Raw genomic sequence first — 25,310 nt, forward strand, 5'->3', positions numbered from 1 at the left:
CATTAAAACAAGGAGAGGGAACTAATTAAAAATATAATGCTAAAATTATGTAGTGTAAAATTAGTGTGTAATAATTTACAATTATTTATATTAAAATTATTATTATCCAAACTAATTTTGGGGTCAATATAAAGTCATCACTTAATTTTTTTTATAACAAGTTATTTATTTTATTACCATTATCTTTGCTATTATTGCTATTATTATTCCCACTTATTAAAGAAGAGATTTCTGGTGGGTCATCATAAAAATACCCGCCTTTTTTTTCATCTATATTTCACTACTGACCGAAGTTGTTCTTCCATTCCTATTCGTACATCATTACTGTCCAAAGACAAACGTGCATCCCGAGTAAGTTTACAGACGTTTTTTGTTAGAAAAGTCCGTCTGAATCCACCTCAAACGGATGAAACCGAGGCAGAATTTTAGACATTAAAATTAATTTTTACATTCTGAAAAGACGAATGTTGAATCGAACAAAAAGACGGAAGTTGATCAAATTCTGGTTTTATTTGATGCAGTGAGTCGCAGACTAACTGTATTCAGCTCAGAGATTTACACCCCCTGTAAACAGTGAGAGGCGTGAGCGGCCGGACCGGCTGGGTTCAGCGCTGAGCGGCGGGTTAGTGCTGCATGCGAGCTTTAGAGGAGAAGCGTAGAGGAACTTGCCTGGAGCTTCACTGCTTTAGGAGATTCTGGCTGTTCGTATGTAATAAACAAATGCAGACTGTTAGAATGGAGCTCAATCCCAGTCCAGGACCCCCAACAACACACGATCCTCCTCCACACGCAGACCCTCTCTGTGCTACCACATGAAACTTTTAAAGGAGTTTAGAGTTCAGAAGTTTCAGCAAGGAACGAACGCGGCTTTTCGAATAAGCAGATATCCAAACTTCTGTTTACTGGAAGTAATTTGCTTTTTCAGAGTTTTCAGATTACCCCAGTCGCGCCCCCCCCTACATGTAATGTAGCCAACCACCGATACAAGCTTAACACGCGTTGTGAGGCAAAAGCAGTTGTTTGCGTTTTCATGTAATATAAACATCTGTATTGTCTGATTATTACTCATATAAACTTTACGCAGATGCCATAAAGAAATCAAGGTTAAAACGGACGAGCCAGGAGCTCTAGAGCTAAACGCAGAGGGAACCTGTGGATTCACTACATTAAGCTAATTGAGGGACTTCAAATCAACCCGTCAAAGATTTGTTGATTTGTTTATTAGCCTAAATTGTGTATTACAGCATAAATATTTTACTGTGTGTGAATAGAAATGGCACACGCATAAAGTGCACGTTCACGCTTCGCACGCGCGTTACCACCGTGCAATGTGCACAGCCAGTGTGCAAGGCTACACTGATTAATACGGGATCATATCGTACGCAACGCATCTGGTGTAAAATGGGTTTACACCTCACTGAATTCATTCATCTATGCGGATAAAGAAGCTAAAGAAGCTTACAGCCCACCAACGAGCAGAATGCACATTACTCAGCTCCTGTATCTAAACAAGTAGCACGGTGCTCACTGTGAGGCTAATGGAGCTTAACATTATCAGCTCTGCTCAAGATTACCTAAAACCTCAAGCTTGGGGAACAAAGCAGATCCTGCAGCATGTAGAATCATCGAGAACAGGGAAACGATGATTTTATTTACAACTGAAATTCAAAATGCACAACGTTTCAGGTCTTTAAACGCAGCCTTGGACGTAGTAGTGGGACGAAATTTAAGGTGCCGTCCCAGCTTTACCACAGCCTGAGGGAAGGTCAGGCTTCCAGCAATAAAGCAGCAGCAAACTGGCCCCTCAACAGGACAGTGGGTGGAAACCGAAAGACAAATTTATATACTAGAAAAATTGACTTGGCAAATACGTTTCTCATTCGAAGTCGGTAACAAGTGGTGAAAACGGACGACATACGACACCACAGGGAATAAACGCAAGGATGCTGTATCTTTAAACGATCACTGATAAGAGTTTTATAACTACAGACCTTTCGATCCTTTGTTTGCTTCTGTTCCCCTTCTTTCTTTTTGGTGTTGGTCATTGTATACATTTTACATCCATGTCTACTTGTGTTAAAAACTAAAAGTGTAATTAATTAATTAATTAATTAATTAATTAATTAATAAACAAACAAACAAACAAACAAACCTTGTTTAAACCAAGCTTGTAAGTACGCCAGCATGCAGCGAGCACTGAGCTAAATGACGGGCCATAAGCTTCTATTACTTGTTGGCTACATCGTCGTGTATCAAACTTCAGTCACCAAACACGTCTTGGCTGATTAGGTAAAGGAGTAAAAGAGTGAATCTGATATTTAAACTGCTGCTTTAAGTAAAAGAACACTTAAGACGAGTGTGCATATCTGCTCATTTGAATAACCACACCCACCAGCAGCTGAAAAAACAGAACCAGTCAGTGCTGGTGTCCTGGACCAGGAGCAGGGATCGCTGTATTAATACAAAAGGCTGAATTCACAAAGCAGCGCTGGATACTAAGGGCCGCTTCGGGGTCAGTCCTGCGTTCCAGCGGCAGTCAGAGTGACCGGCGCGGGCAGGAGGACTCCTGATCCGAGGATGCTTTGTGAATAAGCCGTGGGGCTTTACTTAAACACAGCGGAAGCTGCAGCTCAGGGTTAATGAGGCACTGAGAGCATCAACAGCAGCACAGGAACCTCCAATAACACACAGACATTCACAGACAGTAGGAAACCACTTCAAGAGGAAATCTGTACCTTCAGTGGCTGAAAATTAGGAGCATTTAAGACACAATTAGAAGAAAAGTAACATGTTTACTTAATCAGATTTAACTAAGGGTGTAACGATTTCAATACAGCAAAAATGTGTGTTAATGTAAAATTGACCCACCGTCAGGTGCCTAAACTGGGTGTCTGGGTGCAGCCTACCAGAGTAAAGGGGGCAGAGAGGGGCAGGGCTTGTGCTATGGCCACACCCACACTCAAACCACCAGACTTATTTAATTCAGGGCACTTAGCCCTTTATCCCGCTGTTCATTTCTGGTCACTCGTTCTCATAGACAGGGGGTTAATTCTGTTGTGGCTACTCCAGATAAGCTCTGAATGAATCATACTGCAGGTGGTATTAAACAGACCAGCTCGTCAGCGATGCTGACAGACGTTACTACTTCACTGCTTTATCGGATTTCCGTCCAGCGATGTGACGTAAACATCAGCATGTCCCTCAGGCCGCTGTTAAAGATTACAGTGATAGTTCAGCCCAAAAACACTCTACCAGCCAAAACTGTGTGACGAGTTTATGAGTTTATTAAAAAAAACGCAGCGAACGATTTAAGCCGTTTTTAATAACCGGCAAACCATCTAAAACTACTAAAATGCTCAATAGTGCTGCGAACTAGGAGAGAGGAACAACCAGGGCAGTGAAGAGGAGCAGCTGGAGCTGAAGGGGCAGAAAGGAGAACCTGAAACCTGCTCTGGTGTCTGGATCTGTAGGCTAATCGTCGAACTTAACCTTAGTATAGCGAGCAGCTACAGACCCAGACAGAGCCACACACTGACTACCCGCTGCTCTGCTCAAGTACAGATGATAAAAACTAAAGTCTGAGTGACCGACGGAGCCGAAATCAGACCTGTTCTGCTGCGTCTGGCACCGTAGCGTTTTAGCCACACAACACAGCGCAAGCTCGACTAAAACGAGGCCCGATCAGAGGATCTGAGAGCCAAGTGACTGGTGTTGGAGTGACAGCTGAAGTTCGGGCCTGCAGACTTTCAGCTAAGCTCCTCATCACTTCATTAGCAGGCCAAACGTGGCACACAGCACAGGCTTGGTTCTAGCTAACTGAAGCTAAACGACCCCCGTAGGGGACACCTGACGGTCCGGAGTGGAGTGACTGGGCGTTGGAGTGAACGCTGCAACGATGTTCTGTGGTGTTCTGTGGTGAGCGGAGCTCTTATCCGCTGCTGAGTCGCCATCACGTTTAGTTTTTATTAGTTTTAGTTTTTCTGGCTCTGATTTTCCATCAGCACCACCTATCAGCGAGCTTTCATGCCACCTGTCAGTGACGCCTCCGATACAAACAGGAGGACCGTGTACTAAAGCTGTTCAGACGTGCAACAGAAACTTAAACCTTATTTTTCAAAGCTGAGGTCCACCCCATTACCGCTACACTGACCCAGCCTGGACAGGAAGGCAGTCCTGCTAGGATATACCTCATATTCTGCTGGCCGCTCAGTTCAGCATGTTTGGTGAGACATTATTGGAGGGCGAGGGGTATGAATAATGAATAATGACCTCCAACGATGCAGCCGGAAAACCCGACCAACTGGTGGATAAACAAACTGAGGCGACAAACTTGGCCAGCTGCTAATTCAACACTCGCCGATGCGCTATAATCAAATCCTTTTCAATTTCAACTGGAATCAATAACCAGGCGCTCCAGCGTTACTCAGCACTCACACTACAGACAGCACAGACGCTGAAGCCTGTGGTGAAATCTGCTGCGGTGAGCAAACTGGCCGGTTTATCTGAGAACACTGTCTGTAAATGTTTTACAGCAGCTTCCTACAATCTCCGGCTACACTCGCCTTTGGAAAAACAAAAACACAAATAAATAAACAAACAAATAAATAAACACCACCCGTGGACGTATGAATCATCCAAACATTCATTTTTTTAGTTTATTTTTTTTTAAACTGAACCAAGAGAAGGTATAGAAGTGAACAGGGGTGTGAGGCTCTCTCATGATATGGATTTCACTGCACTGATAATACGGCACCTGATAGAGTCATTAAAACTAGTCACTAAACATGCTGATCTTGCAATGAACCCAAATATGTTTATATTTATTGGTGTTACTGTTGTATTATTACGAATTACAGCGGAGTGGTACGGCAAAAACAACGACTGGCTGGATCAGATATACATAAACACCATCATAAACTACCGTAAGTTCTATAACTACCATAATTTCACACACTGCACTAAATCTAATTACAGGACTAATCATATTCTCTCTGTAATTAAATATGCAGCTGGGAGGTGGTTTTGAATTACTGTAGTATCAATAATATGATCAGGAAAGCATAGAGGCGTAATTTACCATGACGATACCGTCAGACTGCCCAGCTCCATTATAAATAGCTCTGGTCATATTTAATGCATGTCCTGATATAAATTAACTAATTAACCAATGAAACTATAGAAGTTCTATAGGTCATTTTGCAAAAACCCACAGGCTGACAGTGATTTCCAAAAGTCACCTTGTGTGTTTTGTGTATTTCTTGGTCTTGCTTTGTGTTTAACTCTCCTTCGCACCATTATAAACTTTCATGATATAAGACAGACCGTATGTATCGTATCGTTACACCCTCAGGATAAATCATTATGGTCTGGACAGTGGAAAATATGGGGATATAAACTTCAGCCCACTCCGGTAATCTGACCGTCCAGTAGTTTGTACATGCTGTTTAAGCCTGAGTGATGTTTAGACTCATAGCATCAACCACATCTTCCTCAAATCAGCCCATGCTAGTCCTTCTCTGACCCTGCAAGAGCGAGGAGAGGAGAGGGGAGGAGAGGAGAGGGAGGAGAGAAACTCACTGGAATGTTGTGATCCTTCCTTCCTTTGTGAGAGGAAGCGACGTGCGCCAGGTACTGGATCACTTTTTTGGTGTTTTCCGTTTTTCCAGCTCCGGATTCACCTCTGCAGACAGAGGAATTAAACATCCCGACCCCAAGATCACAATTAAGACACAAACAGGCTGCAACAAAATGCCGGTACGGCCTACAAGAGCATTCCAACGCAAACACCAACACACAGACAGACTCCCGGCATCAAATCTGACGGTGAAATGAAACCCGTGTTTGGCTGTGCTTGCGTGCGCCTGCGTGCTCGTAGGTCATAAATCACTACACAGCACTTTCTGTGGGTCTAAAAGTAAACAAAAGTAAACAGAACTGGTGGTTTGGGTCAGTAATGAGGAGCAGGCTTGGCCTCTGGTGTTTATTGCCTCAGCTTTGGCTGCAGGAGCTGAGCATACCGCAGATTCTCTGAGAGGAAGGAAAACATTCAGGTTCAGCAGCTCAAAGCCTAATTTACAGGGGGAGTCCACCGATTTTTCAAAATTTCTTTGTAATTGAGTGTTTCAATTTAAAACCGTGTGATTTGGTGTGATTCAAGCCCCTTTTGACCAAAAACAACATTAAAGTCTCCTCCCATTTTCTGGGTCAGACGTTATGTTGCTTTCTATTTTATTTTGTACAACATTTTACATTAAAAACAGCCAAACTGTGCTTTATTCACATTTTAGTGACTGTTTTTTTAAAATACAAAGTATCAGTTACACCATGCATATATGATTTTTACAAAAACAATTTTTTTCTGTTCGCTAGAGCTCAATTTATTAAATGTGCTTCGTCAGTATTTATAATATTTAAATATAGATAAATACACACTCCAGAGGCTTCTGGCTGTATAAGTGTATTAACTATAGCACATTAATCCATCTGGGCATCACTCTGACTCACCGACTGAGTCAATGCCAAACATGTAGAGGACCTGATAGAGAACACCCAGAGCAGACATGACTCCTCGATGTCTATAACTACAGAGAAATAACTCCACATGAAGGACATCACAGAGCAGTTACTCACGTGCACAGAATAGACTGGTCCTCACGATCTGGGCAGAAAGGAACAAGAGGATCAAGGGAAAAAAAAGGGACAGAAGAATGACAGAACCAGAGACCAGGTGAGAAGAAAGGGGGAGAAAAAAGATGAGCAAGACAGAGAAGAGAGAGAAAAAGGAAAAGAGAAAAAAAATTGTCAGCATTATTAAACTGGATGGATTATAAATAAATAAATAAATAAACAAACAAATAAATAACATTAAAATTTAATGTTTACACTTTTTTTTACACTTAAGAAACGTTTAAAGCCAGTGGGTCTCATTCAACTGTTCTTAAAAACACATTTTTTTGAAACCCATTTAGAAAGTTCGTACGAAGATTCTGACGTTTATCAGTGCTTTACTGGGATTTGTTCTTAGGTAAGAACAGACACACACACACACACACACACACACACACACACACAGACACATACACACACACACACACAGACACACACACAGACACACACACACCGAAGAGCACAAAGCTGAGAACAGTTCTGCGCTTTAAGAACACGTAGACTTTTCTTAGGGCCTTCCTCTTTTTAGAAGACACTGGGGAACGAGGGCACTGTCGTTTATAATGTATACATTACATACGTTTGGGTCAGTCGTGGGCTGGACGTTAGGGAACTGGCCCGGTGACCGGAAGGTTGCCGGTTCGATCACCAGTCCATGACTGAGGTGTCCTTTAGCAAGACACCTAACCCCCAACTGCTCCCTGGGCGCCGTGGATAGGGCTGCCCACCGCTCCGGGCAAGTGTGCTCACTGCCCCCTAGTGTGTGTGTATATTCACTAGTGTGTATGTGGTGTTTCACTTCACGGATGGGTTAAACGCGGAGGTGGAATTTCCCCGTTGTGGGATTTAAAAAGTCTCAGTTACATAGATAGTCATGATAATTCCCTAGAGACCTCAAAAGAAACCTCCTCACAAAAAGCAGATCTTTCAAAACTCAACATAACATAATTAATCTAACAAAAAAAGGATCAGAACCGGTTCTTGTGCCCGACACGTTACAGAACACGCAGTGAAAACAGTGCACAAGCTCCACACGCCCACGAGACAGCTGGAAAACCCATCGGCGTCTCAGCGGTGCTCTGAACCCAGTCCGGGTCTCCACTACCCTCTCCATCTCCATCTCCTCCACCGAAACCAACTGCCCTCTCAGCTACACTATCTACTGCTTTGGTTTACCAGGAGTTCTACTTAGAACAATTTGCATGCTTAAAAGGTTCTACAGATTGACAGAAAACATGATGTATATGGTTCTATATGGACCATATAGATAGAACCCTTATAGAACCCTATAAGGGTTCAATATAAAACCAAAAAGGGTTCTTCCTTTCTTACAAGCTGGACATCGTAACAGCAGAACCCTTTTCCTATTCCCCATCAATCTGAAGAGCTATTGCACCATGTAAAGAACCATTTAAGCATGAGATGGTTTTACACAGCCTTTACTAAAGAACCCTTGAAGAACCATCGTTTAAATGTGCATGGCAGAGTAGCATAATATTAATTGTTAAGAGAAACAGTTTCAGTCTGGAAAAACAGTTCCATTAGTGCGAGTAGCAAGTGGTGCTGTCTGGTATTGTCTTGTGTTTGTGGTGACGGTCGGCCGCAGTGTCTGGGCAGGGCTGAAAACGTCTGCTTTCCCAAGTTTTCTGGCTCTGCACAGGTGAGAGTGGACGAAGCAGCACAGACGGACCTCAGGACTCGCAGCACAGCAGATTTACAGTGACTTTACAGCACCTTCAAAACGTCTAGAGGCAGTGAGGTCTTCCAGCCACCTTCGCGATGGTGAAGCTGAGAAATCCGCCGAGAGGAGCCGCCACTGACGGCGTGAATGACTAATATTTAATCAACTTCAGACGAGATTTTGAAAATGCACCAAAAGGGTTCCTGCTGCTGTTCTACACTGAACCCATGGCTCTAAACTGAATCACTGCCTTCCCTAAAGAACCCCTGAAGAACCATCTTTAAGTGTAGGGCTGGGCAATAGGACATATTTAATGTTATGGTGACAAATTCCTTCATGTTATGTCACCATGTGGTTTTCTGAGCGTATCAGATATCGTCAGTATTTGAACACTTACCATTGCACTCGCTTTCTTCCCCTGGATACACTAGTATGTTGGATAAAACCAAGTATGTTTTTAATGGGAAATGTGCGCTGCAGGAACACAACCGATCCAAATATCAGCCTATTTTACCACAGCAAGCTACTCAAGAGGTGTTACCCATTTAATAAAATAATAAAAACACCAAACAAAAACACACATTACTGAACACTGGATGGAAGAGAGTGAAAGTAACCATCTAGATTGTTACCAGCATACAGTTCAAATGCCTACTGGGTAACCTGCACATCTGTCAAAGAACTAAATTGCTAAACACACAAGCACATGGTTGAAGGCGAAGGTCCACCCCTGATCTAGCAAGTCATTTCAGCTCTGCAGAATGACACGGTCCTCTCCGCCCACCCCTGCTTGGAGCGTCTGTGCTGATTCAGCTCTGAACAAGCACCTTCAGCTTTATTTCCTCTCAGAGGAAGCAGAGCCTCTCCGAGAACAAGCCTGAGTGACAGACACGGAAAATCAAGCCAAGCCCATTGAGAATGACCGGACTGATTAACGCTCCCGCATTTCCCGGCGGTTCCTCTGGGGGGGGCAGCAGGGCAACTGCCCACTCCCGCTCTTGGGGCGAGAGGAAACATGCAGAAGAAATAGTGCTGAGCGAGTTCCTGCTTCCTGCAAGTCATGGCTGGGGTCCGCGAGAGGAGCAGCTGGATGCTGGGACGGCCCGTTTAGCACTGACCGCACCTCATCGCTCCTGAGCCGAGTCTGAGCGGAGGGGAACGCTTTGCTTCACTCGTGTTTACATGAAGCACGCCGAATCGTCTGTGTATGAAACGTGCTGTATAAATAAATTTGCCTTGCCTAAAAACAGTGCAGCCCCATTTAAACTGAATCAGTGAAGCAACTAAAACAGTTATTCCATGAAACTAACTTAACATTGAGCTTCAACCGATCAGCACATCTCAGTGGGTTTAATCTCCACTCACCGACACATTTTTAATTGATTTATATTTTAATCTTTCCTGATTCATGTTTGAATATCATCCTAGGTGTTTCTTTTACCTACTTTTTGTTTATCACTGTTCTTTTCATTTCATCTCCATTTCTAATATGAGCTTTTATTTATTTTCTTTATTTTACTTTGTTTATTTAGTCTGGGCAGTTTTGATTTGGGTTAGTTTCATTCATTTTAACCATTTCAATCCCTATTTAATCTGCTCAGCTATACTGTAAATGAGCGTTTCCCTCTGATCATTTAAGAAACCTTAACGTAAACTTAGGAACTTAGGTTAGACTTTTTTGTGCACCAAGAATAAAAAAATAAATAAATTAAAAAAAAAAAAAAAAAAAAAAAAAAAAAAACAGCAGTTTTTCCTGAACAGTTTTTTTCAGTGCAGCCTACAAAAAATTGAAAATGTTTACAAGTTATGTTTAAAAAAAAAAAAAAGTAAATACATGACAGAAATATGGAGATATGACGCTTTATGCCGACAGCAGCTAAATTTAGGTCTTGGTCTGCCCTACGTTCTGGAAACTGTCAAAGGGAAGTTTCGAGGACCCGTTCGCTGCACAACGAGAGAAAACCATCCAAAGAGCTTCGCATAACTCAGTCACACAAACGTGCGGCTATCAGGTGGGCAAGACAATCTTTTCCTAAGAACAGCTTCTACTATCTGTCCAGCCGCAGATGCCGTCCAGTCTAAAGAGGCCTCTTGACTTCCTTTCAGAGCCTCTTAAGCTGCTGTGAAGGTCTCGGCTCTTATCAGGACCGGTAGACGATCGCTAACGGAAGCCTGGGAGGGCAGGAGAACCCAGAGCCCTGACAGAAGACAGACCAAACTAGGGCTAAACAGAACACCGGTTTTTGGGCTCCGGAGCTGCGAAATAATCAACAACGAAGATTTAAAGTCCAGTGCCTGTAATGAAAGCACATCCGCAGCTATATCCACTGTAAAATCCCCATCTCATGCCAGCTGCTTTCCTCACAGCACAGTTTGGCTCCACCTACCAGCCCACTGGTCCTGAGCCATGGGCTGGATGGGTAACAGCGGAGTGCGTGCGCTTAACGGCAATTAAAAAGTATAATTATACACAAATATGTTGACAAACTGTTCTGTGGCATCTCAGTGCCACACTAAGTAGCTCAGCTGGGTGTTTGTTTTCTTAAAGCACAATTCTGAAGAATTATTGCTGATATTCAAACTCAGACAAAACAACACAAAGAAGGTCAGATCACACACACACACACACACACACACACACACACACACACACACACACACACACACACACACACAGTGACTTCATTCTCTGATCAAGATGCTGTCACTCCACTACACTACCATAACACAGCTGCTTGCTGCTATAGCGATATCATATACACCGATCAGACAGAACATCATGACCATCTCCTTGTTTCTACTCTCAGCGTCCTGTGGGCAGGCGTCCTGTGGGCAGGCGTCCTGTGGGCAGGCGTCCTGTGGGCAGGCGTCCTGTGGGCAGGCGTCCTGTGGGCAGGCGTCCTGTGGGCAGCACTGATGAAGGACTAGAGGAAGACCAACACTAACTGTGCAGCAGCAGATGAGCTGTCGTCTCTGACTTTACATCTACAAGGTGGACCGACAAGGTAGGAGAGTCTAGTAGAGTGGACAGTGAGTGGACAGTGAGTGGACACAGTGTTTAAAAACTCCAGCAGCACTGCTGTGTCTGATCCACTCGTACCAGCACAACACACACTAACACATGCAGCTATACAGTAAGTGGAGCTGATAAAGTGGACAGTGAGTGTAGAAACGAGGAGGTGGTCATGATGTTAGGCCCATTTTACCTTTAAACAGAAGAAGTGTTTGTGTCGAGCTGTTTTAGGTTGATTTGTACGAGGATGTTGAGTCTGAATGTGGGGGAGTGACGGGTTTTCCAGATTAGAGCAGAGGGCTGCGTCTTTAGCTATCAACACTGGAAAGGCTGAGCTTCTCCCCGTGACGTTTTCAGCCAACTAAAAATCCAACATCTGAAACACAATCAGGACGAAAAAAAACCCTGAAAGTCTGCGCCGCACAACTACTGCTCCATTTACTCTCGAACGGTCACCTCCGACTGACCCAAAACTGACCCGAGTCAGCGCAGGCACCTTTTAGCTGACCCAACAGACCTTGCGGTTAGTGTTCACCTCTGAGAGCGCTCAGCTTTCTAATGACGTTACGTTGGCGGCAGAACTGGCACCTCCACCTCAGAGTTGTTTTTAAAAGTGTTCAAAACAAACTAAATAAACAATAAAACTGATCTACTCTCAACGGTACCTCTGAATTTTATCCATGCGTCGAGATTTCATACTTCAGACAACAATGCAACACGAGCCTGCTCAGGAGCGCTGTGGGCGGGGCCCCATAACTTCACAGGAGGACAGACAAACATCCAACTGCTGCCAGCACTAAGACTCCGGATCCGCGTGTAGCAGACAAAACGTCATCCGTTAAGACTCAAATAACCATCGCGGCACGACTTCAATAAAACACTGAGGAAACGGACGAACACTGCTCAAAAAAATAAAGGGAACACTTAAACAACACAATATAACTCCAAGTAAATCAAACTGTCCACTTAGGAAGCAACACTGACAATCAATTTCACAGCTGTTGTGCAAATGGAACAGACAACAGGTGGAAATTATTGCCAATTAGCAAGACACACTCATTAAAGGAGTGGTTCTGCAGGTGGGACCACAGACCACTTCTCAGTACCTTTCTGCTTTCTGGCTGATGTTGTGGTCACTTTTGAATGTTGGTGGTCTTTCACACTCGTGGTAGCAGGAGACGGACTCGACAACCCACACAAGTGGCTCAGCTAGTGCAGCTCATCCAGGATGGCACATCAACGCGAGCTGTGGCAAGAAGGTTTGCTGTGTCTGTCAGCGTAGTGTCCAGAGCCTGGAGGCACTACCAGGAGACAGGCCAGTACACCAGGAGACGTGGAGGAGGCCGTAGGAGGGCAACAACCCAGCAGCAGGACCGCTACCTCCGCCTTTGTGCAAGGAGGAACAGGAGGAGCACTGCCAGAGCCCTGCAAAATGACCTCCAGCAGGCCACAAATGTGCATGTGTCTGCACAAACGGTTAGAAACCAACTCCATGAGGATGGTATGAGGGCCCGACGTCCACAGATGGGGGCTGTGCTCCAAATCCAGGCATCCACTGGTTAATAACTTTGATTTCCATTGATGATTTCTGTGATTTTGTTGTCAGCGCATTCAACTTTGTACAGAACAAAGTATTCAATGAGTATTTCATTCATTCAGATCTAGGATGTGATATTAGAGTGTTCCCTTTATTTTTTTTTGAGCAGTGTATATTTACACACACACACACACACACACACACACACACACACACACACACACACACACACACACACACACACACACACACAAAGGCAGTCGCACTCTTTTTGGAGGCCGGTTCTATAGTGTGGCTTATTATAGTAGCGGTTGTGGTGAGGAAGAAGGGAAAACTGGTTCTAGATCAGTCATTAAAGCTGGGGTTATTCCTCCCTCTGCACCCCCCATTAAGCCTCCCACACCCCCTCTGCAGGATTAACCAGCCACAGCATTCCTCACATTCCAGACTACATCAGCACCAGACGAGAGACCGAATGAAAAGGTTGAGAGACCAGAACATGAAAGAGTAAACGCAGGTACAACACCGCGACTTCTGCCACAGTAACAGGCCAAATAGACCTCTAGGTGACGAGATCTTAAAAAACAAACAAACAAAAACAGCTGATGAAAAAGCCGCCAGAGTCAGAGATTTTGGACCAAAATCTGACTGCGTTCAGATAAAATACACCAATGGGAGAACAGAAATGCCAAAAAATGAATTAAAAGGAGAACAGCCGTGCAAACAATCACCCACAAGGACCACACCGTTAGAACGCCACCAGTAAAAGCGCAGCACAGCTAGAACGCCACCAACGAGGGCACAGCAGAGCTAGAAATCCAGCAACAGGAGAACTGGGCTACTAATCTACCAATAGGAGAACGTCGCGGGTAAAGATTCAACGATTTTTTTGTTTGGCATGGGTAAATAAATAAATTTACCAGTTTGGCAACAGAACAACAGTAAAATTCACAGCATGGAGAAGAAGAAAAATTACAACCAAAAGTTCCCCGACTCGGAGAACAGCACAGGGAGGACCTCTCCCATCTCCCTACCCCGCCAGCACTCAATATGACCCTAATAAACGAGCGGCCAGTTAGCGGTTGGGTTAGTAGCTGTTGGTGACGGCCTCCAGCTTGGTAGCATCGTGTGGCAGATGAGCTAACGGGGGGGGGGATACGACTAAACTGAGAAAACTGAGGGGGGGTGCGTGTTTTTGTTACTGCACATCTGTTAACGTTTGCAACCCGCCCGTCACAACACCACATTCCAGCTCCCAACCTGCGGTTGTAGGTCATCTGACCAGAAGAGCTTGTGTGGAAAGAAATCTGTGACCACAGCGGTGCTCTGAGGAGGAGAGTGGACGCCCCGCAGCGCAGGGCTCGAGTTAAGGGTAGAGTAACGAAGTGCTGTCAGAAGGTGAGATGTTTCTTGGTCTGGAAGCCGTAAATCAGACCTGTAGACAGGATGTATGGCACCACCCTCACCCCCACTCTCTGACCCCGCTGGCCAAACCCAACAGTCCCGCGTTGCTGTCAGCTCCTGACAGCAGGACGGGGAAAACACCCAGATCAGTTACCGCTGCCTGTTACTCTCACACCACATTCTGCCCTCGGCAAACAGCTGTAAGGGACAGACGGGGCTGTAACACGACCACAAACACACAGGAGCGTCTTCATCGACACCACATAACTCAACTCTGTGGGGCGGGAATGAACTTTATTAGCCATGCAGGTGAGCAGGTACAGAGAGTTTATCATTATGTAAACAGACGACACTGTCCGGGGTAAAAATCCACCAATAGGAGCAAAGCATGAGTACAAATAACCAACCAATCAAAAAAATCCATCAAATGAAATAACATACACAACAAAAGCGCATAGACAATCAATCAATCAATAAATAAATAAATAAATAAAAAAAAGGAGCACAGCAGAAGTAAGTAAATAAATAAACCATCAGTGAATAAATAAATAAATAACAGCAATAATACATAAAACTGCGGTGATATAAAACTAAATCGGCTGCTCAGGCTGGGACAACCTGCTCTTTAAATAGGACATCTTTCCTGTAATCTGCGCTCTCCTGAACACAAAAGATTTACATCAGGAACAAGAAAAACATTTCACATAACACTCAATCAGGAACAGTCATGAAACCAACTCTGCGATCAAAGGCGGACCAGAATATTACACATCACCACCAAACTGGGACGTGACTCCCACTAGAAAAACCAGGCAGCTTCGACCTGCAGCTGTGCTTAAAACACGGTGAGCGCTGGTCCATCGAAAACTCTAGGTGAGATCACTTATACAAACTTCTGGGTGGGGTGGGACGGGGCGGGGCGGGGCGGGGCAGAGGGGGCACCCAGCTGTCCCCAAAGCACCCTGATGGAATGTAGCACGGATCTGTCTGGACTCTCCACACATTACTCACACGCTCAATCCAGCGAGGAGATCAATCGCTCCTCCAAACCCAACAGAGGACCAGCCACACGGCTGCAGACTAAACATCACGCTCGCTCTATACAGCTAATAAATACACTCACCCAAATAAACAAATAAATAAATAAAAATACCCCCTCCAGCAGCCAGAACAGCGCGGGGGTCCGGGCCAGATGCCAGGCCTACAGTTACACGAATTCCAATACGCATATTAGCTAGAACTGCCAGGGACTGTTCTAGCAGGAACAGTGGTTTTCCACCATTAAAGGAAAAGTGTGGCTGGCTTTAATCCTGGCTTTAATCCTGGCTTTAATCCTAAGCCTAAACTTAACCTCAACCCAAACGCCATCCTGCTCCTTGCCCTAACCCCGGCCCAAATCCTAACCTTAAACCCACCACTGTTTAGAACCAACGGTCAAGCAGTTTGTTAATTAGCACATCTGTAGATAATCTGTAATGGACCATCTAAATAAAGTGAGACCAAGAAGCCACTTCACAGCCCCACGGAGCTCAGAGTCAGCACCCAAACTCGTCTGAATGACTCATTCACACACAGCCGCGAATAAAGGTCTCTGGCCCGACGCCGCGCCAGGCCGAATAATCAGCAGCGCTCGCATTCCTGAGCGCTGAAGGAAGCACGGTCAAGCATTTGCTTCGTCATGCACACTCAATGGGGCATTATGGGATGTGTAAGCTCAGAGAGGCAGCTGTTCCTGCCCGCCGCAGGGAGCTACAGATGACTCTGCCCATCCACCCACACACCTGCTCCACGCCAACGGACCCACCGGCCGCGTCATCCATCTGTACCAGTTCACTGGGTCATAGCCGCCTGTCGCGAATTCTTCCGACTCCCTCTTCCGCGCCGAATATAGAGCTGATGGAACCTGGACACCATCCAATCACTGGCCAGGCTGGAGAGAACGGCCAAATGGAGAGTCACTGTTCTGACGCTGCATCGTTTCTCACGGAAAGCTCAGAGAAGTCGAGTGGCACGCGCTTTCTGGAAAAGTACTCGAATCTCACAGGTCGACGAAAACCACTTTCACATTTTCTGCACGCATTTCAAAATATGTCCTGCAGGGGGCAACAGTGCATTAGCTGTCAGGCTGAAGCCCAGCTGCGCCGTCTATTACACGGAACTGCAGCCCCATACATAAACAGATGTTTGACAGAAGTGTAAAGAATTGGAATCATTTTATTTACCAGAAGCCCAGGTTTCAGGACCAAGCTCCACATCTTCTGTTAACTGTACAACTACATACTTCAATCAAATCATCCCAAACTGTTCACCAATTTCCTTAAACAGCTGAAATCGTGGTTTACGCCCACTTTAGATTCTCCAACTTCAGCCAAAGTGAGCGCTCAGCGCATAAAGACCAAGCACTCTGAAGCAAACGCTAACCTGCCAGCTACTTCTGTAGCCCATACAAGCCAGGGGGCCATCAGATCTGTATCTGCAGGGAAACCTGCTTTTATTTATTCTAGCAAGTAAATTTACACGACTAGTTACCTTTTAATTATTAAACACTGCAATATGGTTTGGACATCTCATATCAAGCATTTGTAGATCTAATCAATAATATTAAGTTTATAAGTTATAATGCTATCGGGCCGTTTTCAGGGGGATGGCCTAGACCACTTGGATCCAGTGAAGGGAAATTTAATGCTCTAGCAAAACAAGACATTTTGGACAATTCTGTTTCCAACTTTGGGAGAACAGTTTGGGGAAGGGTCTTGGGTGAGTCTTTGGTGAGGAAGAACTTGAGTGGCCTGCACAGAGCCATGACCTCAACCCTATCCAACACCTCTGGAATGAACAAGAACGGAGATTGTGAGCCAGGCAGTCTCGCGTCCAACATCGGTGTCTGACCTCACAAATACTCTTCTGGATGACTGGGCAAAAATTCCCAAAGACACACTCAGACAGCAGAAGAGTGGAAGCTGTTCTATCTGCAAAGGGACCTACCCCACAGTAGTGCCTATGGATTGAGAACGGGATGGCAAAGCTCCTGTAGTTGTCCGAATACTTTTGTCCATTTAATATAAGGAAATATTTGTTGCACCAAAAACAATTCGCGCCGAGAGCAAGACTCCATCTGTCTACCCACAACAGTGACATGCTAAGGGTTCACTAAACCCAGGCAGAAATGTAATCTACATGCCGAGTCCATGTCCTCAAAACAAACATGCGCGGCAGGCAGCGGTCACTGAAATAGCTGTGGTTCATGCCTGAAGTCCTTCGCTGCTCAGTGTTGTATCAAGTTAAAAACAGAACATGCAAAAATGTAGATAAAGCAGGTCACGTCAAAACTGCTGCCAACAAAATTAGCCAAAAGGGCAGCGAAGAACAGCCTGAGCACATTTCATTTCACTGCCGACTTCTACTGCGCTCTCATACCCACCGAGGGAAACGAAGGTATACAGTGGCCGAACTAAACGACCCCCGAATATCAGGCCAATCTGTCATTACGGCACTCCTCTCTGGAATGCCTTTGAAATTTAGCAGACGCGCTGCAGTCGCAGCAAGTGCTCCAAAAGCTGAAGGATAGATGAGAGTTGCTGCAAAGCCCTGGATTCAGTTCAGAAGACACAGCACTGAAACCCATTACAGTTCATTTACTGGCTCTATTGGTACCAGGTGGGATGAAACCCCCCTGACCCCAGGAGACCGCGGTCAGCAGCACACGTACCTAAACACGCACGCAAGTTTCCACGGTCTGCAGGAAATGACTGAGCCTTCTACAAGAGAGCACAGTAAAACACAGGAGCGCATTCAGCCCAATTTTGACAGGAAAGGCTGGACCCATCTGGACCCATTTTGGTCCATCTCTTTAATAACAAGTGTGAAAATTCACTGGTAGTATGCCGAAGTCTCAGCAGCTAGCTATCTAAATTTCTCACTCCACCACTATCTTGGTGCTCCACTTAAGGTGGAATGAGAAAATTCAAACAAGAAGATGGAGAACAGCCGACCTCAGCTTCATAATCGCTGAAGAATTAGGAGTGGATGATAAAAATTCACAGATACCAACATTTCAATCCTCGCTGATACTGTGCGACGCAAGCCGAGTGTAGCTGCCGTGCTAATAAACGACCAGAGCCGGCAGTGAAGGAGAACCTGCTCACACAGAGAAGAGTTACTGACGCAAAGCTGTTGGTCACCTTAAACACTTCACCTTGGAGACCTAGGAGCGTGATCTCCTCGGATGAGATTCTTGCTATTGTTGTGCTGCTGCTGAAAAAGATAAATGAGGATCAAAACTATGAAACCTACTTTACTTACAACAGCTGTACAGAAGGTCCATATCAGCATCTGTTCACAATCCACACAGGTGCATTCCTACTTTTTAGGCAATCGCACAGGTGCACACAAAATTTGCATCACACAGAGGAATACATTTGAAAACATGTTAAAACATCACTGAGCTAATGCTGGTGAGGATTCTTCTACACCAGACCTCGGCAACGTCAGCTTAAGTATAGCAATAAAGCTGCTCTCTACTTTCTCAGCCACGCATCGTTCTCCCGTTACGGCACTCGTGTGTTTCACTGCAACAAAAAGTAAAGGAACATATTTATTTTCAAATACAAGCATTTTATAGTCCTATTAAAACAAAATGAGCATTTCACTGAACTGCTGGCCTGAATTTGCCCCTGCAACAGTCTGAGGAAAAAAAAAGCAAACTGAAAGTAATTACAGACTGTTGAATTAGCAAGGAATCCCTTGCTAAGCTGGGATCTGCTGGGAACCTCCCAAGAATGCCCAAGAAGTGGATTACTGGCACAGCAGCTTGGTGGTAACTGTTGCAGGCATAAATCAGGCTAAAACTGTACAGGCTGTGGTGGTTTTCAACTAAAACTAAAAGTTGGCTCGTTAGGCCAACTTTTCTATTTGCAGATTAGAGTTCAGATGAAAACGGAGCATCAAAGTGACGGAGAGAGCTCCAACAATTCACAAACCAGACTGAGGCAGATGGATATGAAACAGGCGGACCAAAACCTTGAAGAAACCAAGACGGCGCAGCATGCACAAACCAGCAGATCGTCCACAAATCCCACTGCATTCATCACCAAGTTTCACTTTAATCTCACTTCTCGACGGAGGTCAGGACCCCCTGAACAGTTATAACATTCGACACACGCGTTCCTGAGCTGCAGCGGACGGGCTGAGGACGGGCTGAGGACGGGCTGAGGACGGGGCGCCCGCTGCCAAGCGTTTTTCGAAAAGCAGATGTTTTCATTTAAGTTTAATCATCAGCATTTCCTGAACACGCGTTCCATACTCGGCATAATTAGGCCTCGGTAAGCAACTGATTGGGTCAACAGCCAATGAGGAGAGAGTACGCAAAGCATCACCAAGCGCCTCTTTGTAGGAGCTAAACCTCATGTAACCTTCCGTCTGGGTTTAGAGTGGCATCTCAGACACGCTGCAGTTCAAAGAGCTGCTTTGAAACCGTGAGACTGCCTTCGGTTCCTCATTAACCCATCTGTCCTAATTCCTCCAGGACAGCAGAGAGAAGAACGAGTTTATTATGACTGCTGATCAGCTCTCGGCTCGACACCGAGGGTCAGATGCAAGACCACCAACTGTGCAGAGTTATGGTGTCAGTCTTGCTTAATTGAGGGACTGAAACTGAAATGAGTCAGTCATTCTAAGGGTGACAAGTCAGGGTGGAAACCACCTTCAGTCTGAAGACCCACAAGCAGGGGATGCTATCAGCACTCAAGTCCCTACAAACCCACACCAGAAGCAGCTAACGAACACACACTAGCAGTAAGAGCCATCAGAGCAACAGGTGAGGTCGTCTTGCATAAGATGTTGGGTTACTCAGTACTCAGTACTGTACTACTTCAGTACTTGTGCTTTCACGGATTTAAAACATTGGCTACACAGCTGCTTTAGTCTTCTTTTGGTTGGGCCATCAGACATTTGAAGTTCTTCAGTGAGTTGAGCTCCTTTATATGCTGCGTTATTCTGCAACAGTGAAAATTTTAAAAGTAAAACTGACATAAAATCAGGTTTTAATCAACATATTTGGTTGGACTGTTGCACCACCTGACAACTTCAGACTTTTGGAAGCAAAAAAAAAAAAAAAAAAAGACTAAAATCTATTTTATATGGATGCAAGAAACGCATAAAAAGAGGCATCACTGAATAATTTGATGTCGTGAATTTATTGAATTATTTGTTAATAAGGAGTTATTTTAAAATGATGGCCTTTAACACACAAAATGCCACGTCAATGGCCGTAATGTGAGGTGTGAACAGGCTCTTACTCTGTACGGCACTGCCAGAGGGAAGATCATGTTAAACACAAAGATCAGTTGTGCCAATTAAGAGGCTAAAACTAATAAGCACAAAGTCCTAGCAGTTCAGCCCTGAAAAGAACCAGGTTAACATGCTGCTCTGGGGAAATTAGCCGGGTTTCAGCTTGGAAACTAATTCCTGCCAGAACTCAGCAGCTACACTAACAAAATCAAAGTGGTTCCTCAAAACATCTCTGTGGATTTTTCGACGTCCCGAGGTTTGGGCTGATCTTTTGATCCAGGCCTGTGTACTCCGGACACGCTTATATACTTACTGGGAGCTCAAACAGTGCATCTTCCAAACGGGCCAAAGCATGATCATAATCACAAGCACGGCTGCGGGGCGACTGACGACGTGCCAGCGGCCGCAGCACCCGCGGCAGCGTTTGAGGAATTTCCCCCTCGCTTTAATCCTGCAGTCCGCTGGGTGTCCGAACATGTGGCACTGTGGGGGTGTTTTTTTCCTCTTCTTTTGGGGGGGGGGGTGGGGGTGGGGGGTGTTGGGTGGTTGGGGTTCTCCAGGATCTGCATGTCCTAGCCAAGTGCCAAATTCAACCCAGAGCGTCACAGCACACACTGACCCCCTCTCAGTAACCCCCCCCACCCACCCCCACCCCCCAGCAGCCACAAAGGCTTCATTGTACTTCACAATGGAGGTCAGCAGCCCCTCCGACTCTGCCTCCAGTCTGGAGCCCGCGGCCTGGGCTTCACCGCTCAGCTGCCGTCCAGAATATACCACTTCAAACTTCATCTCCACCACATCTCTGCTGTTGCCACTGGTCAAAACTGTAAAACGAAGCCACTAAAGTCAGAAACACACGGCTTGTTGAGAATTAAAGGTATAGCTGAGCCCTCTGAGATGGGGCTGAACAATCTGGGGGAAGATGTGTGGCGTTTTGGACCAACATTGCAATTATTTTCTGTTAATTTAGGTCCAGATCAAGAAGACCAGCTTTTCTTTAAAAAGAAAAAAAACTTGTAGGCTATAATTAAATAAAATGTTGCACTTGTGATTTGAAAATTGCACAATTTCAAAAAAAAAAAAAAAACACTAAAAGTTTTAGGCCTCCTAGCAACGAATACGGATCTTCAGACGGTCACAAAAGCCTAAAAACATTTAGCAGGAATCAAATCATTTAAGAATGACTTCAATTCCAACACTATTCTCGAAAGAAATACCCGTTCTAGAGCGGGAAATTAGCTGGTCTGCGCTGGGTACCGTGCTGAAAAAGGTGATGGAATCACAACAGCTGAAGGAGAAGCCCTGGGAACGTTCCGGAAAGGACATTCCTTACATCGAGGGTCAACGGTTTAATCAATACAAACGCAGCCAAGAGGCTCATCTGGCTGCTTCACCAGATTCCACCACTTTGAATGAGACTGCCATGTCTCTCGGACAACACCGCGCTGTCCCAGATTACCTCTGGGAATGACGGAAGTTCAGCGTTTCGGAGCACAGAAGAGGGAAACACATGGACTATTGAACACCACAAGCCTCGTTAGCCTGTGGCTTCATCCCAACTTGGGTCATTTTATTTATATATATATATATATACACACACACACACACACACAAAAACTAATGCCGAACACTGTACAGGTTCAGGTTATTTGCAGTCAAGATTATTCAGATTTTTGATATTTCATTTAGATTCTACATTCTAATTAAAAATACTACACTTATTGGTTTTACTCAGAAAAAAAAATACAAATATTTATATTTTGTGATACTGTATCGACCACAGGCGGCACAGCGTGCTCGATTCCCCAGCCGGGCGTCCAGGGTCCTGTCTACGTTCAAGTTTGCATGTTCTCCCCATGTCTGCGTGGGTTAGACATGCAATCAGGCCAAGTACACGGTAAATTGCCCCTAGGTGCGAGTGTCTGCCCGGTGGCCGACTGGCGACCTGTCCAGGGTGTCTGCCCGGTGGCCGACTGGCGACCTGTCCAGGGTGTCTGCCCGGTGGCCGACTGGCGACCTGTCCAGGGTGTCTGCCCGGTGGCCGACTGGCGACCTGTCCAGGGTGTCTGCCCGGTGGCCGACTGGCGACCTGTCCAGGGTGCATCCTGCCTCCCGCAGGATGACCGCTGTGATAGGCTCCAGGACTCCCCACGTCCCAGAAGGAGAAGCAGCTCAGAAGATGTGCGCATGCGCAGCGATTGTTAAAAACACATTATCACTTTTAATTAACAGTTTACATGCAAACATTTGTGACAGTCGGTGGCTCATTACGTGTTGTATTTAAACCCTGTGTTGTAAACCCTGATCTAAATCTACAGCCATTAGACTCACTTATTACTCATATTTTAAGCGCATGTATTTTTCATTCTATGAGTTCTCCTAAAAGGCAACAGATCACCTGGCTTATCACAATATATCCCGAACACCATCTTATTCAAACAGCGCCGTCGACATGAACTCACTCCACTAATCACCGCTACCTCTGCCGTTGGCATGACGACAACCAAGCTGACATTTTCAACAAAGCTTTTGACAAACCTCAGCTTTGTGCTTCGTTTCAGGAGGGCTGGATGACCTGGGGAAATATCGAATCGCAATTTTTCTGACCAACACTGCAACTTTAAATCGCGATTATTCTCTATAAATTAAGGTTCACGCTGTTTTTTTTTGCCAAGAAGCCCAGCATAACCACCTTTTCTGGTTGTACTGTGCCAGATAAGTTGCCGTTGTGATGTCACAACACCTGGAGGTTTAATTGCCTCTGTTTGATCTACCTCAACTAAAGGCAGGACAAATGTCTGATAAGACAAGCATATAGTTTAAGACAAATAAATAAATAAATAAATAAATAAATAAATAAATAAATAATCGCAGCTCTTGAGATTTGAAAGCCGCACTCTCTCAAATTAAGGTTAGAATACAAGAGCGATGCATCCTTCAGCCCTTGGTTTCCAAACTCTTCAGTGAGAAAGATGTCCATCACTTCAACATGTGGCCAGTGGGTTAGTTATTTATTTAGTTATTTAGTTATTTATTTATTTATTTTTCATGGCACAAAACAACAAAGAAAAAGACTTCGATATTTTGCCTCTCCAGTGCGTCTTTTTCTGCGTCTTTTTCCCTGTGTAATCCAGGTGTAAACTGGTCGGCAACATAGACCGAACAGACTTCAACGGCCAATGAAAACAGAGCATGAAAGGAAAAAAATTAAGCAAAAAAGGCGAAAACACATTTGTGTGCAGAGAAGCTTTCTAAACGAGCTGGGTTTAAGGCACAAGCACAATCAAGTGCATATAAAACCCTAAACCTATTAAACTAATTACATCTTTACGTCCTTTACCCTCACTTAACTATGTATGACTGCTGCATCTGTTGGGACCTTAGAAGTCATGTAGTGTATTCAAGGCCCAGTTGTACTCCGACCTACAGACATCCCAAGATGCTGATCGTTACTGGTGATGCCAGTTCTACTTTCTTCTAAGTGAATTACGGCTTAGAGGAGTTCAGATCAGGTGATTGACTTGGCCAGTCAAGAACATTCTAGTTTTTGGCGCCTTGTTTCTGAGGAAATTTCAGGTCCTCAAATCCTGCTGAGAGGTGAAACTCAAGGTCTACTGAGTTTTGAGGTATGTGGCTGGATTTGAGCAGCTACAGATGCTTCTGATCACTTCATCAATAAAGCTCTGCTTTGGATCCTGACCAGTTACTTCATTTCTCATACACATGGACATAAAATGACATGCAAAGGGTCAAAGTTCTTGCTTTTGACTGCTGCAATAACGTTGTTGTTTGTCAATAACGTCTTTAGAGGGCGGCAGTGAGCAAAGTTTGTTTATTTGATGTACGTTAATGACGCCTTTAGAGGGCGGCAGTGAGCAAAGTTGGTTTATTTGATGTACGTTAATGACGCCTTTAGAGGGCAGCAGTGAGCAAAGTTTGTTTATTTGATGTACGTTAATGACGCCTTTAGAGGGCGGCAGTGAGTGACATTTATTTGATATATATGACGGATTAATGACCGCTTTAGAGAACGACGGCAAACCACGTTTGTTTATTTGATGTTCGTTAATGACTTCTTCAGGGGGCGGCAGTGAGTGATGTTTCTATCATGGTCGTTAATCACACCTTTAGAGGGCACCAAGCGGCGTTTGTTTATTTGAGCACGGTCCGTTTCGGTCATTAATTGGGAGCTACTAGGCATCGATGAAACAAGATAGCTAATCTTTAATAGTTGCACACCACAAAAAACAAAACTGCTAACAGCAGGAATTTATACAGCAATCATCAGCTGAAAGTTCATGATCGTGACAGCCCTATTCAGACCCAACTAAGATGAACTTGGCTTCAACCTCTGCTACCAAACCAACACCAACCTAGCTCTGCTCCTCAACAGTGGCTGAGGAACCTGAGCCGCCGACGCAGATCATTTTGCTTTCTTTCTTCAGATATGCACAAACTCCACAGCTGGAGCTGAACAAACCCAAGAGCCCACCACAGAGGAACTAGGGAAAACACGCAGCTCATCTCACTTTCCTCCTTCAACTGTATCCCTGCATTCCAGAGGGGCACGCGATATTAATTTATCTCTAGTGGTGGAAAAACAAACCGAAATATGATAGATACCTTTGGAAATGCTGGCTGTTCCATTTCTCCGGCCTACGTCATGCACAATGAGACTCGGAGTACAGCCAACACGTCTAAATAAGGAAACCTGGAACAGC

General features: G+C 44.9%; 1 protein-coding gene across 8 annotated transcripts in view; it reads right to left on the reverse strand.

Annotated features, from left to right (window-relative positions):
• Positions 1–25,310, reverse strand: part of myh10 (myosin, heavy chain 10, non-muscle) — a 107,089-nt gene that overhangs the window by 64,912 nt on the left and 16,867 nt on the right. For 5 of the 8 annotated variants that reach the window (XM_037536362.1, XM_037536361.1, XM_017722086.2 and 2 more), the window contains 3 exons: positions 6,631–6,658; positions 5,578–5,680; positions 670–699 (listed from right to left, as the gene is read on the reverse strand). In XM_037536362.1, coding sequence (XP_037392259.1) covers positions 670–699; positions 5,578–5,680; positions 6,631–6,658 — 161 coding nt within the window. The remainder of the gene's footprint in view (positions 1–669; positions 700–5,577; positions 5,681–6,630; positions 6,659–25,310) is intronic. The other 3 variants (XM_037536364.1, XM_037536363.1, XM_017722088.2) reach the window with 1 other exon arrangement.

This window comes from Pygocentrus nattereri, chromosome 30 (assembly GCF_015220715.1).
Source record: "Pygocentrus nattereri isolate fPygNat1 chromosome 30, fPygNat1.pri, whole genome shotgun sequence".
NCBI lineage: Eukaryota > Metazoa > Chordata > Actinopteri > Characiformes > Serrasalmidae > Pygocentrus > Pygocentrus nattereri.